The 12,529-nt window shown below is 36.0% G+C and overlaps 2 protein-coding genes and 1 pseudogene across 2 annotated transcripts; all 3 read left to right on the forward strand.

Moving 5' to 3' along the window:
• The first annotated feature begins 538 nt into the window (after positions 1 to 538).
• LOC111806199 lies at positions 539 to 4,527 on the forward strand (annotated as a pseudogene).
• A 1,831-nt stretch (positions 4,528 to 6,358) lies between these two features.
• Positions 6,359 to 7,436, forward strand: LOC111805933 (probable BOI-related E3 ubiquitin-protein ligase 2). The gene is made up of 2 exons (XM_023691233.1): positions 6,359 to 6,736; positions 6,818 to 7,436. The coding sequence occupies exons 1-2, from the start codon at positions 6,473 to 6,475 to the stop codon at positions 7,337 to 7,339; spliced, it is 786 nt and encodes a 261-aa protein (XP_023547001.1). The 5' UTR covers positions 6,359 to 6,472; the 3' UTR covers positions 7,340 to 7,436.
• Positions 7,437 to 10,826: 3,390 nt separating this feature from the next.
• Positions 10,827 to 12,438, forward strand: LOC111805773 (expansin-A11-like). Its single transcript, XM_023690995.1, has 3 exons — positions 10,827 to 11,036; positions 11,117 to 11,438; positions 11,876 to 12,438. The coding sequence occupies exons 1-3, from the start codon at positions 10,895 to 10,897 to the stop codon at positions 12,186 to 12,188; spliced, it is 777 nt and encodes a 258-aa protein (XP_023546763.1). The 5' UTR covers positions 10,827 to 10,894; the 3' UTR covers positions 12,189 to 12,438.
• Positions 12,439 to 12,529: the final 91 nt, after the last annotated feature.

Genomic DNA, 12,529 nt, shown 5'->3' on the forward strand with positions numbered 1-12,529 from the left:
ATCAATTATAAGTTAGATTTGGAATTTTTTTAAAAATAAATTAATGCAATTTATGTCTTCAATTAATTAAAATTTTAATTTCTTTCATTTAAATTTATTTTTTAAATTTTCTAATAATTTGTTAAATATTGAAATTTATCAATTAAAACAATTTATGACAATTATCAGTAAAATTGTAAAAATGATTTTTCCTTTAAAGAAAAAAGAAAATTTGAGATTTTTAAAGGGCTTTTTGGGAAATTCAATTGTATGGAGCGGGCTGTTTGACGCGTTCCCATACGCAAGTAGGAAAGTTCCGACGAGATGTAATCTACTGCTTCGCGAATCATCGTAATACTGTGCACCATCCTTACATCAACGGCCGGAATCATACCAATTCCTCCTTTCCAAACCCCTGCAAGGGAATCCGACTTCCAGTGTGATCTTGGTTGCCATGCGAAGGATTGAAGGAGTGCATGTACTCAACCGAATTGTAAGTGGTGATGCCGTTACCGCCACCACTTATCGGTGGGTCCTCCGCCAATCGGCAGTGCACTGAACGTGTACTGGATCGAATATTCGGCGTTTCTCGCAAGGATCGAATCAATTTGGTTTGTATTATCCTTCTTCTGTTCGGAAAGTTGCTGGAAATGCTCGATGCATCTCTGTGGCCTCTTCATCTTTGGCTCAAGATGTGGTTAGTGACTCATCGCGTCCCTCGTTCGTACCCAAGGATGTGGTTCTCTATCAGTACGAGGCTTGCCCGTTCTGCAACGAAGTTAAAGGTATTTAACCTAACATCGTAGAGGAATTTTCAGAATATGAAGTTCTAGGTGGATTGAAATGAACAACTATTATTTAGGTTTGATAATTATGTGGATGAGAAGCAATTTCTCACGTGTTTATGGGAATGGACATTAGATCATTCATTAACTTGAATGAATCAAACTTTGAGCTTAAGCTAGAATTCTTGTTGTGAAGTTTCAATTCTATTGCATCTCTTCCTTTCTTGGTTCTTAGAATTTCTGTTAAACTTCTTTTCCTCTCAGCCTTCTTGGACTATTACAACGTTCCTTATAAATTTGTGGAGGTGAATCCTACCTTCAAGAAGGAAATTAAGTGGTCTGAGTACAAGAAGGTGCCAATTCTGATGGTTGATGGTGTGCAGATGGTAGATTCTACAGGTTCGTTCTGATCCGAAATCACTAGGAAAAATGGAGATTATAATTTTTTCTTTGGTCATGTTGCAATGTTTTCAATTAGAGTAGTTCTAATAATTGGCCTGTTTTGATTGTACAGATATAATTGATAAGCTGTACCAAAGAATTCATCCTGAGAACTCTGCCTCGATCTCAGAAGAAGAGAGGAAATGGCTTGGGTATACCTTTATACATCTCAAGGCTCTGTACATTTTTCTTTTTCTAGCAGCTTTTCTATGGACCCATTAGATTTTCGAGGCAAACAAAGTCTTTCCTACCAAAGAATTTGTAAGATTCAACATTGGTTTGAGAGGGGAACGAAACATTCCTTATAAGGGTGTGAAAACCTCTCCCTAAAAGACGTGTTTTAAAACCTTGAGGGGAAGCCCTTGAAGGGAAAACCCATAGAGGACAATATCTGCTAGTGGTAGGGTTAGACTGTTACAAATGATATCAGAACCAGATATTGGGTAGTGTGCTAGTGAGGACGCTGGCCCCCAATGATTTGGATTATGAGATCCCACATTGGTTAAAGAGGGGAATGGTTGAAGAGAGGAACGAAGCATACCTTATAAGGGTGTGGAAATCTCTCTGTAAAAGACGTGTTTTAAAACCTTGAGGGAAGCTCGTGAAGAGGAAACCCTTAAAAGGAAAGTCTAAAGAGGATAATATCTACTTATGGTAGGCTTGAGCTTGGGCTGTTACAGAATTTTGACCGACTAATTTGTTATTTCATCATTTCTGTGTAAGCATATGTGACTGATGGATGAGCATGTCTTTCCGTGTAGGTGGGTGGACAATCACCTGGTGCATGTTTTATCGCCAAACATATACAGAAATTACAAAGAGGCTCTTGAGTCTTTCAATTATATAACCTCACATGGTATGATAGTAGACCATTTTATGAACTATTTTAGCTGGCTTTATCGCATAGTTTTATCATATTTTACCATATTTTTTATTGTTTATTTCCCAAATTAGTTGTTATCTTGTCTTATCACATTGAATTATATATTAGCTGGGGGTTGTTAGTTTCAAAATTATAAAATTGAATTTTCACTTTCTTATTATGTTGAAATAGGTAAATTTCAACTCATACGAACATTGTGTTCGTATTGTTAGATGAACACTATTCTCCACAATTGTATGATATTCTCCACTTTGAGCATAAGCTCTCATGACTTTGCTTTAGGCTTCCCCAAAAGGCCTCATACCAATGGAGAGAGTTTTCCTTGATCATAAACCCATGATCATTCCCTAAATTAGCCGACGTGGGACTTTCATCATCCAACGCGTATGGGACACGTATGGGCCATGACAGTGGGGGAACTGATTTTTATGCTCATTTAGACATAGGCTTGATCCAACAAAATGTTTATATGTTTATTTTTCTATTTTTTGTGTTTATCGATTGCAGAGTTAAAGCAAAAGAACTAGAGAGCTAGATTTGAAATTAGAGAATATAGTGATTGGATGAGCAATGGTCTCTAAAATGCTATGTTCAGCAGCAGGTTGATATGGCTTAGAAATGTGTATCTAGTACATGCATAGAGTCTCAATTTTCTGTAATCATACATGTTGGCAGTCATCAAGACTCCACCATTTGTAAGATTGCAGTTCTATATAGCTGTATGCTGAGAATTGTGCGTCAATGCTTTTGGGACAGAGTTGAAGTAGTCTCAGGGTGTTATGTAACAGTCCAAGCTCACCGCTAGCAGATATTGTTCTCTTTGGGCTTTCCATTTCGGACTTCCCCTCAATCTTTTTAAAATGCGTCTGCTAGGAGAGGTTTCCCACCCCCTTATAAGGAATGCTTCGTTCCCCTTTCCAACCAATGTGAGATCTCACAATCTAAAGTCCAAAGAAGACAATATCTGTTAGCGGTAGGTTTTGATCGTTACATGTTAACTGCTAAGTTTATATATCTTCAGTCCTATCTCAATGTTGTAACTACATATTCACTTTGTAATCTTCCTTACTTTTATCCTATTATTACATGCAGAAGAAAGCTTCTTAAGCTGGAATCATTTTTCTTAAGTAATGGAATATTTTCATGAGTGCTTGACTTGTCTGCATAACTTCAATTTGGTGCAGGAAATTTTACTTTCGCACAAAGGATAATAGCAAAGTATGGCGGGGCTACAGCCATGTAGTTTGCTTCCAAGAAATTGAAAGAGAAACATAACATCACCGATGAATGCAAAGCCTTATACGGAGCTGCCGAAACATGGGTGGATGCCCTGAAAGACCGTCGGTTCCTCGATATGCTTAACTTCATTCACGATTCTGTTCAGTTGAAAATAAGTTAAAGGTAAGAGAACAGTTCCATTTTACTACATATTTGTCTCTGAATAGGTGGATCAAATCCTAATTTAGCTGATCTTGCTGTCTTTGGTGTCTTGAGACCGATCCGATACCTTCAATCTGGAAAAGATATGGTACAACATACAAGAGTTGGTGAATGGTATACTAGAATGGAGAAAGCTGTGGGAGAATCTGCAAGGATTGATTCCGTAAGTTAGTACAATTTATAGTTTTTGTTTGTCAATATTACTCAATGTCTTGCTAGGTTATAGAAAAATATCAGACAATATAGGATTTCTCTTGTCATTTCAGATGATTGAAGGGTCTGAATTTGGTGTCTTGTCTCTTATAGGCTGAAAGGCATTACTCGGTGAACCAAATAGTAGATAAAACATACACACATCCTAAAAGAATTCACCGTAAAAATAGCCATAAGCTGTAGGTTAGAACAGCTTTAAGATCTCAAACTCCATGATATGCCTTTACCCTCCTCTTTAATACTTCCCATACTTCTTATTCTGCTACTCAACTCCAACTTTAGAAGGTGGAAAGTGATATCACCACCTTAGAAACTGTCCTTATTCACTTGTGTTGGTGGTCATAAATAGCTTGAAGGTTGGTCCTCTGTGTTCTGGCTGAGGAGATATTCCCTCAATTATAACCTACTAAATTAGGTTGCCATTTAGGTCTTGGTTGGGGTGGCCTAAATTTAGCAACATTTTCCTTGCTGAGATCTGACTATTGTGGTTAGTGGATAGTTGTCATTTTCAGGCTTCAACACCTTTCAATGGCTCCCTTAGTTATGTGCCAGAGGTTTATCTCATGATCTCGAAGTGAATGGAATGAAATATTGAGTCTAACAGCTCAAAAGAACCAATGAGGTAGGGAACGTTCCAGTGCTGGGAATATATAGGCTAGAAGAGCTCATGGAAGTAACTTGTTGTAACAGCCCAAACCCACCGCTAGCAAATATTGTCTGCTTTAGCTCGTTATGTATCGTCCTCAGTCCCACGATTTTCAAACGTGTATGCTGGAGAGGTTTCCATACCCTTATACTAAAATTAAGTTTTCTATTTTTCAAATTTTCAATTTTGTATGTATTAGGCCCCTAGCCTACTAAATATTTATTATCTCACGAATTTTGTTTTTCTCTAAATGCATCCAATCAATTTTGAATGATGTATTTAAGTTTCACTGCAAATCCAAATATTTTAACAAGCAATAATTAAATTATGTCATAACTCACTAATTTAATTAAAAAAAGCTTTGCACATAATTAAGTCTTAATTAACAAAATTGATTGTTGAATTTCTCTACCAAAACTAATAATCGTATATATCCAAGCTTAAGGTGCAAGTTAATTAAATTATAAGTGATACTAATCAAGTTCCTATTAAATGAAAGCCAACCAATAAAGCAAGTACAATATAATAATAATTAGATGTATGATTTAATGATAATAAAAATTAATTATATAAATAATTTATAATTAATAAATAGAAATTTAATATAAATTAATGAGTTATTTATTACCTTTAATTAAATATATCATTAACCAATATTTTGGCCCTTTTTTATTTTACAGAGAGATCGAATTTCTCATGAGAAATTTTAATTATTAATTTCAAAGAATTTTTAATGAATAATTTCAGCCTCAAAATTGATATATTACAAATAATAAAAATTAGGAATGATATAGAACTCTATTTTGACACGTGGAAAACTTATTGCACAAAAAGACACCATTGAACTGCTACTTTTGGTTGAGAAACGACACGTCGGATAACTTGGAAATGGCAGGGCATCCCATCGTTTTGAATGGGTCCTACTTAGCACGTGGGTATTTCATCTAAGCACGTGGGCAAATATGCCACTCTGGAAATTCGACTTTTAATAGGAATATAGGTAGATACATGGGACCTAAACATTTATTTTTTTTTTATAAATAAACAGAAATATAGAAAAATATCAATATTTTTTATTAGAAAATAAAAACATTATCCAATTTTAAAGCCGGTAAATCATTTATCGAATCAAATAAAATGAATTACATTTGTAATTACCATATAAAAACTTATCAATAAAAGTAATATTTAAGGTTTGTCTAAAAATTTTAAAATATTAAAATATCGTTTGAGTCTCGTAAATTGTATATAATTTCAGATAACTAGATTTGATCTATCTTAATAAATATTAAAATTCATTGTAATTATTAATTTGCAAAATTGTTAAAATAAAAAATGTTAGAAAAATAATAAACTAATAATATAAATTAAATTAAAATTCAACGTATTTTATAAATTATAGGAAATATTAAAAATACTTTTGATTGAAAAAACAAAAATAAAATTGGCAGGGAAAGAGATTGTGTGGCTGGAAACACACCCACGTGGCAAAGAAACTAGAAGCGCGTATACCAAGTTCGATGTTTCGAATTCCTTCAAAACGCTGTCGTTTTAATCCACATCAAATTTAATAAACACTTTTTTATTTTTTAAATTTAATATTTATGTCAAATTGGCTTCTACAAATTTAAGCATTTAGAAAAAAATAAAATAGATTTTGAATTCCGGTTCCTAATTTACGAGTCGTTAATAGTTCTCTCTGTTGGGACCGGGCACTTCTCCTTTTCACCCGTCCTCGTGTTTTTTTGTATCTAGTAAATTTATAAATTATAAAAAATATTAAGATAAAAATACAAAATAAAAAATTTAAAAATTTATCATTTAAGACTAAATAGTTAGGTAATTACAAATTACAAAAATTAAAGTTGTAATTTAATAAATATATTTATTGATAATTAAAAAGAGAGGGGTTATTCTATTAATATTCAGTTTTCCCCATAACTAAACGGACAATTTCTTCTGTTCTTTCAAATCACTTATTTCCATTTAGTCCTCAAAGAAATCATTATTTATGTAACCCTCCCACAGCCTCCTCTTTTCCCAGCATCATCCATCCCCTGTTTCATGTCGTTTTAGCTCAGAAACATGGCTGCTCCATCTGGGTTTTGTTCGGAGAATTTCACGTTTCAACATAGAAGTTTTCCTCCATTTCCTAATTTCCTCGACCATCTCAATCCTCAACAAACCCAGTTCCATTTCCATTCTAGAGCTTTTCAGTCGCCGCCGCCGCCGCCACCGCCGCCATCTTCTTCTTCCTCTCTATCCTCTGTTTCTTCCTCATCCATGGCGGCTTTGAATTCCGAGCTCGAGCTGCAGAACCAAGAGATCGACCTCCTCCTCCACTTTCAGGCAAGCCCGCAAAACCCAGTTTCTAGTACCTTCTCTGTTTTATATTCCCTAATAAACTAGCTTGATTGAGTGTAAATGCAGAAGGAAAAGCTAAGAAAAGCAATAGAAGAACAGAGGAAGGAGGAAATGAAAGCATTATTAAGCAAAGTAGAAAGAGAAGGGTGGAGGGTCATGAGGGAAAAGGAAGAGAATTTAGCAGTCGCCATTAGAACAGGGAGGAAGCTCGAAGAAAGGCTAAAAAAAACAGAGACCGAGAAGGAGAAATGGCAAAGAATGGCTAATTCACAAGAAGCCATTGTTATAAGGCTTCGAAGCAAGCTGGAAGAAGCTAATGAGAGACAAATTATGGGAAAAAACAGTGATAATGGCGGCGAAGATGCAGAATCACATTACCCAGAAGCAGAGGAAAAAACAGAGGAAGGAGGCGAAAATGGCGGCAGTGGCAGTTTGAGCTGCTGCAAGAGCTGCAGAAACAGGAATCCATGTGTGCTTTTTCTGCCTTGTAGACATCTCTGTTCGTGCAAGTACTGTGAAGCTTTTCTGGAATGTTGTCCTGTCTGTCGTTCTGTAAAGAAGGCAAGCCTGGAAGTGCTTTTCAGCTGACCGACACCACAACAAAACATGTTTTTTTTTCCCCCTTTTAGGCTTAATAATCATAATCAAACTCTTTAAGTGAATAAACTGAGAAATAATTACAACTCATGCAGATTTTCGAATCAATTTTTTCGGGATGGATTCGAGCTTGGGGAGGTCAGGGATGTAACTCGTTCTTCACCGTAAGTCTTTTGGATACGATCCTCATGATGCATTTTATGACTTGATTTGACCTGATAGATCAAAATCGAGCTAGCTCAACTAATGGTTTAGTTAAATTATTCGTCTATGAAAGACTAAACCTATTTCCTAATGTGGGCTTCGGTTAGTTTTGTTAGATGTATTGCCTTTCTTTTCAACTTGGACTTTTTTGCCCTTTGCTCCGTGTCCACTAGCCCTCCCGTCTAGAGTGAAAATAGTTGTCTTGTCCTTTAAATAATCATAACAACAGCCAACGCATTGGAAATGTTTGTCATGGTCGGGTTCTTAGCTTACTATTATGCATACCCTAACGTGTCATAGATAGAATTATGATTTTTGTTTTCATACCATAAATCCTAGTTCCGCCTTATCTGGGAGTGAATGGGTGGAATCAATGTACTTGGTATCTAAAATTTAAAAAAAAAAAATTAATTTCTTTATCAAGACGTGGAATTTCTTAGTAGTTATGGTGGTGTTCAATTCAACAAGTCGGAGTGATAGCCATTAAATATGTATCTAAAAGTTGATCGATATGAACTCGAGTGATGTTGAGCTATAAACGACACCTAAAAGAGTAGGTATTCATGAGTAAAAAAGTTCATGAATCAGTCAAATAACAAGCTCGTGTATGTATTACATATACTATCGACAAGTGGCAAGCGTTGAAGCATGTCGTTGCCTAAACGAGAAGCAAAATTTGATCTCGAGCATCTCGAATCGACATGCTTGGAAGGGAGTGAATAGTTTTGCAAACATGTGTGAATTCTGACATCCACAACCTTTTAAACTTCAGTGTCTCTGTGTAATTGCTAGGGTTCTTTGATCTTCCCAATGGTCTTATCCAAACAACCAACATTGGCACACATGTAAATGTACATGAGCAAGGAAGCATCCTCATCAAATTTAGGTTTTTCGTCTCGGTTCTTAGATTCATATTTCTTTTCTCGAGAGGAGCTAGCAAGCCTGTGCTGCTATGGGGGCAGACACGAGCGATCTAATGTCTAAGCAAGATAGACACCTAGCTAACTGGCTAGCTTTTTGTTTCAAATATTCACCGGTGAGATTCAAGGGGGTTTCAAAGAGAACTCGTGACTTTACTGATGGAGAGGTCCCGATATTCCTATCAATACTCCAGTTATCAAGACTAGCTCTTTTAACCGCTCAGATTCATCATCAACTTAATAAAAAATATTTGCTCGAAAAACTAAATATTTATTTTTAAATAAAGTAAAATAGACCGTTTTAATTGAATGAAGCTATCAGACTTAATTGTCCTAACATGTACGTATTTGACCAAATTATATTTAATTTTTCTAATATATATCATTTGTAAAGTCAAACGAGTTTTCCTACCAAATATCGAGTTCACATTTAATAGTAATTTATTTATTTATATATATACAATAAGTCAAACACAGACATTAATGGCTAATTTGAGGAGTTTAAGGAAGAGGCCATGTGCATGAAAGTGACTTAAAACCATATAATTTTCCTTAATAACTGTAATTAAAAGCAATGGATCTAATTAATTAGCAAATCATGTTAACTACCATAGACTTTCTCATCGTCAGCCTCACAATTTTAAAACGTGTATACTAGGAACAAGTTTCTACAATTTTCGTTCCCCTCACCATCCAATGTAAGATCTCACAATCTACCCTTTCGAGGGCCAACGTTTTCGCCGGCACATCACCCAGTGTCTGGCTCTGATACAATTTGTAACAGTTTAAGCTCACCGTGAGCAGATATATCTACTTTGGCTCGTTATGTATCGCTGTCAGTCTCACAATTTTAAAACACGTCTACTAAGAGAGAAGTTTTCACACCCTTATAAGCTCGCTCGAGTAAGAAGTTTATTAGTCGATGGATTTGGTGTGAAAGTACAAAAATGCCCTTTATGAACTTGAAGGAGACAGCATATGATCTGTACTTTGGCATATGTATAAGTAATTTTTGTTTTGAATTTGTTTGGATCTTGGATTATGTTAAACTCACATGCTAAACATCATTAATTAATTACATAATTATTAACTTTTGAGACAAGATAAGTTTATAAAAGTGCATTAAAAATATATATAAACAATTATTGAATATTGTATTAAATAATTTAAAGGCATTAGTGATATTGGTATATATGTCAAAAATTGGCATGTGAACATGATATATATATATATATACATATACATATATATATATATATATATATATATATATATATATATGGTTGAATGATTACCCTACTCATGTGGGATTGTCCATCAACCATGTTAGTTCCCAATTTCAATTTCCCAAGCTAAATAATTTTAATATTTGGACTTTTTTTTTTTCAAAAATAAAATCTACATATACCAACCACCAATATATATATATATTTATACAAATCAAAAACCTAAAAAAAAAAACATGTTCTTTAATGGTAAAGTTGTTCGCTTTGGCTGATTACGTATCGTTGTCAGCTTTACGGTTTTACAACGCGTCTACTAGGGAAAATGTGATGTCCCACATTGGTTGGGGAGGAGAACAAACCACCGGGTGTGGAAACCTTCTCCTAGCATACGCGTTTTAAAGCCTTGAGGGGAAGCACAAAAGAGAAAGGACAAAGATGACAATATCTACTAGTGGTGGATCTGGGTCGTTACAGAAAATAGTGGATCTGAGGATCTGAGTCGTTACAGAAAAGTTTTCACACCCTGAAGATTTCGTTCCCCTCTCCAATTGATATAGGACCTCACAATTCATCCCTCTTGGTCTCGTACACCGCTCGATGTCTGGTTCTGATACCATTTGTAAGAGTCCAATTCCACCGACAATAGATATTGTCCACTTTGGCCTAAGAATGTTTTGTTCCATCTCAATAAATATATATATATATTTATTTATTTATTTATGTATAGAAATACAACTTTTTATTTAATGAATTTAAGGACTAAAATGAAAATTTATATAAATTTAACAAAATAATAATAATAATAATAATAATAATAAATAGTGAGTTGGAGTTTGATTTATTCACGTCTCCTCTCCGGTGAAGCCATGTGGGTTTGGCCATGAAGAGCTTACAGAACGTGGGATTGATTGTATTATTATTTTTTAATTTTTATAATAATAATAATTTAATAATTTTATTATTCTTTTAAAAGAAAACACATTGATCTAAAGTTCTTGAATCGTTCAAAGATTATAATTGAAAATATTTATAAAAAAAAATTAAGGGATAATTTAAATTAAAAAAAAAAAAAAAAACAACAATTTGCTTGCAGCTGCAGAGCTCACATGTGAGGTTGTTGGATTCCTTGTTATTTAAGACGGCGGTGCTTCTGATTTCCATAACACCTCTCTCTGCTTTTCATTTCACCGGAATTAATGGCGAAACTTCCTTTGATCTTCGCTTTCTCTCTTGCTCTCTCCGATTTCTTCTTCTTTTCCGGCAATGCTTTTGCGCCGTCGGGATGGAACCCCGCCCACGCCACCTTCTACGGCGACAGCGACGCCTCAGGGACAATGGGTAAGTAAAAAAATTTCATTTTGGTTAGTGTCTCTGTTTTTTTGGTTTATGTGAATTTATATTGTTATTGGTGGTTGCAGGCGGAGCTTGTGGGTATGGGAACTTGTACCAGACGGGTTATGGGACGAGAACGGCGGCGCTGAGTACGGCGCTGTTTAACGACGGTGCATCGTGCGGTCAATGCTTCAAGATCATTTGTGATTACAAGACGGATCCACGGTGGTGCATTAAAGGGGCGTCGGTGACCGTGACGGCGACCAATTTCTGCCCGCCTAACTATGCTCTGCCCAACAACAATGGCGGTTGGTGTAATCCTCCGCTTAAGCACTTCGACATGGCTCAGCCTGCTTGGCAGAAGATTGGCATTTACAGAGGCGGAATCATCCCCGTCCTCTTCCAAAGGTATCTTTTGTAACGTTAAGTCCACCGCTGACCGACATTGTACTTTCATATTTTCCCTTAATATTTTTAAAACCGGTCTGCTAGTAGAGGTTTACATACCTTTTTAAAAGGGTGTTTCGTTCTCCTCACCACTAATATGGATCTCACAATCCAGCCCTTTGTGGCCCGTGTCTTCGTTGGCACTCGTCCCTTTCTCCAATCGATGTGGGACCCACCAAATTCACCGTACTTCAGGGCTAGTGTCCTTGTTGGCAGATCGCCTCATGTCCACCCCTTTGAGTCTGTTCTTAACTTGAGGAGAAAATTTAGGAACGAAAGAATCTCTCCCCTTAAATTGTTTTTTTACTCCCTTTATTTATTTTGACATATTTGGATAGTGGGTCATTTCTAACGTTCTTAAACTTAAAATTTTAACGAGTTTAGTTTCTTAATGGCAGAGTTCCATGCATGAAGAAAGGAGGCGTGAGGTTCACCGTGAATGGACGAGACTATTTTGAGCTAGTTTTGATAAGCAACGTGGGAGGGGCTGGATCCATCCAATCGGTATCCATTAAAGGATCCAAATCCGGCAATTGGACGCCAATGTCGAGGAATTGGGGCGCCAATTGGCAGTCCAATTCCTATCTGAATGGCCAATCTTTGTCGTTCAAGATCACCACTAGCGATGGCCAGACCCGAGTGTTCAATAATGTTGTGCCTTCAAGCTGGCGGTTCGGCCAGACATTTGGAAGCAAGGTCCAATTCAGCTGAGCACCACGCCGGCGATTGGAGAGGCAGAGGCGTGCCGAGTGGTTTTTTTCAATCTACGGCAGCAGCCCGCCACCTGAAGAGACGATCCATGGGCGTTTGAATTTGTGGCAGCAAAGTAATAAGAAGCCTAAGCAAATTACTTAATGGCTTCAACACTTAGTTTTTTTTTTTTTCCTTACATTTTTAAGGTCACTTTGTAATTTCAATGGCTTTGTTACTCTTCTATAAATTATATACTACTTGACTATGCATATATGTACCCAAAACTATCACTCCTTTCAATGCCTTGAGCTACTACTACTACGACCATTTGTCCCCTAATCTCGAATCCATCATCTCCC

The sequence above is a fragment of the Cucurbita pepo genome, chromosome LG11, assembly GCF_002806865.2.
Source record: "Cucurbita pepo subsp. pepo cultivar mu-cu-16 chromosome LG11, ASM280686v2, whole genome shotgun sequence".
Taxonomy (NCBI): Eukaryota; Viridiplantae; Streptophyta; class Magnoliopsida; order Cucurbitales; family Cucurbitaceae; genus Cucurbita; species Cucurbita pepo.

Excerpts from the sequence above, each read along its gene's own strand:
- LOC111805933 (XM_023691233.1), top strand. The coding sequence starts at position 6,473 with ATGGCTGCTCCATCTGGGTTTTGTTCGGAGAATTTCACGTTTCAACAT. Across the intron at positions 6,737-6,817 it reads ACCTCCTCCTCCACTTTCAG|AAGGAAAAGCTAAGAAAAGC; the intron begins GCAAGCCCGCAA and ends GTGTAAATGCAG.
- LOC111805773 (XM_023690995.1), top strand. The coding sequence starts at position 10,895 with ATGGCGAAACTTCCTTTGATCTTCGCTTTCTCTCTTGCTCTCTCCGAT. Across the intron at positions 11,037-11,116 it reads CGACGCCTCAGGGACAATGG|GCGGAGCTTGTGGGTATGGG; the intron begins GTAAGTAAAAAA and ends TGGTGGTTGCAG. Across the intron at positions 11,439-11,875 it reads ATCCCCGTCCTCTTCCAAAG|AGTTCCATGCATGAAGAAAG; the intron begins GTATCTTTTGTA and ends TCTTAATGGCAG.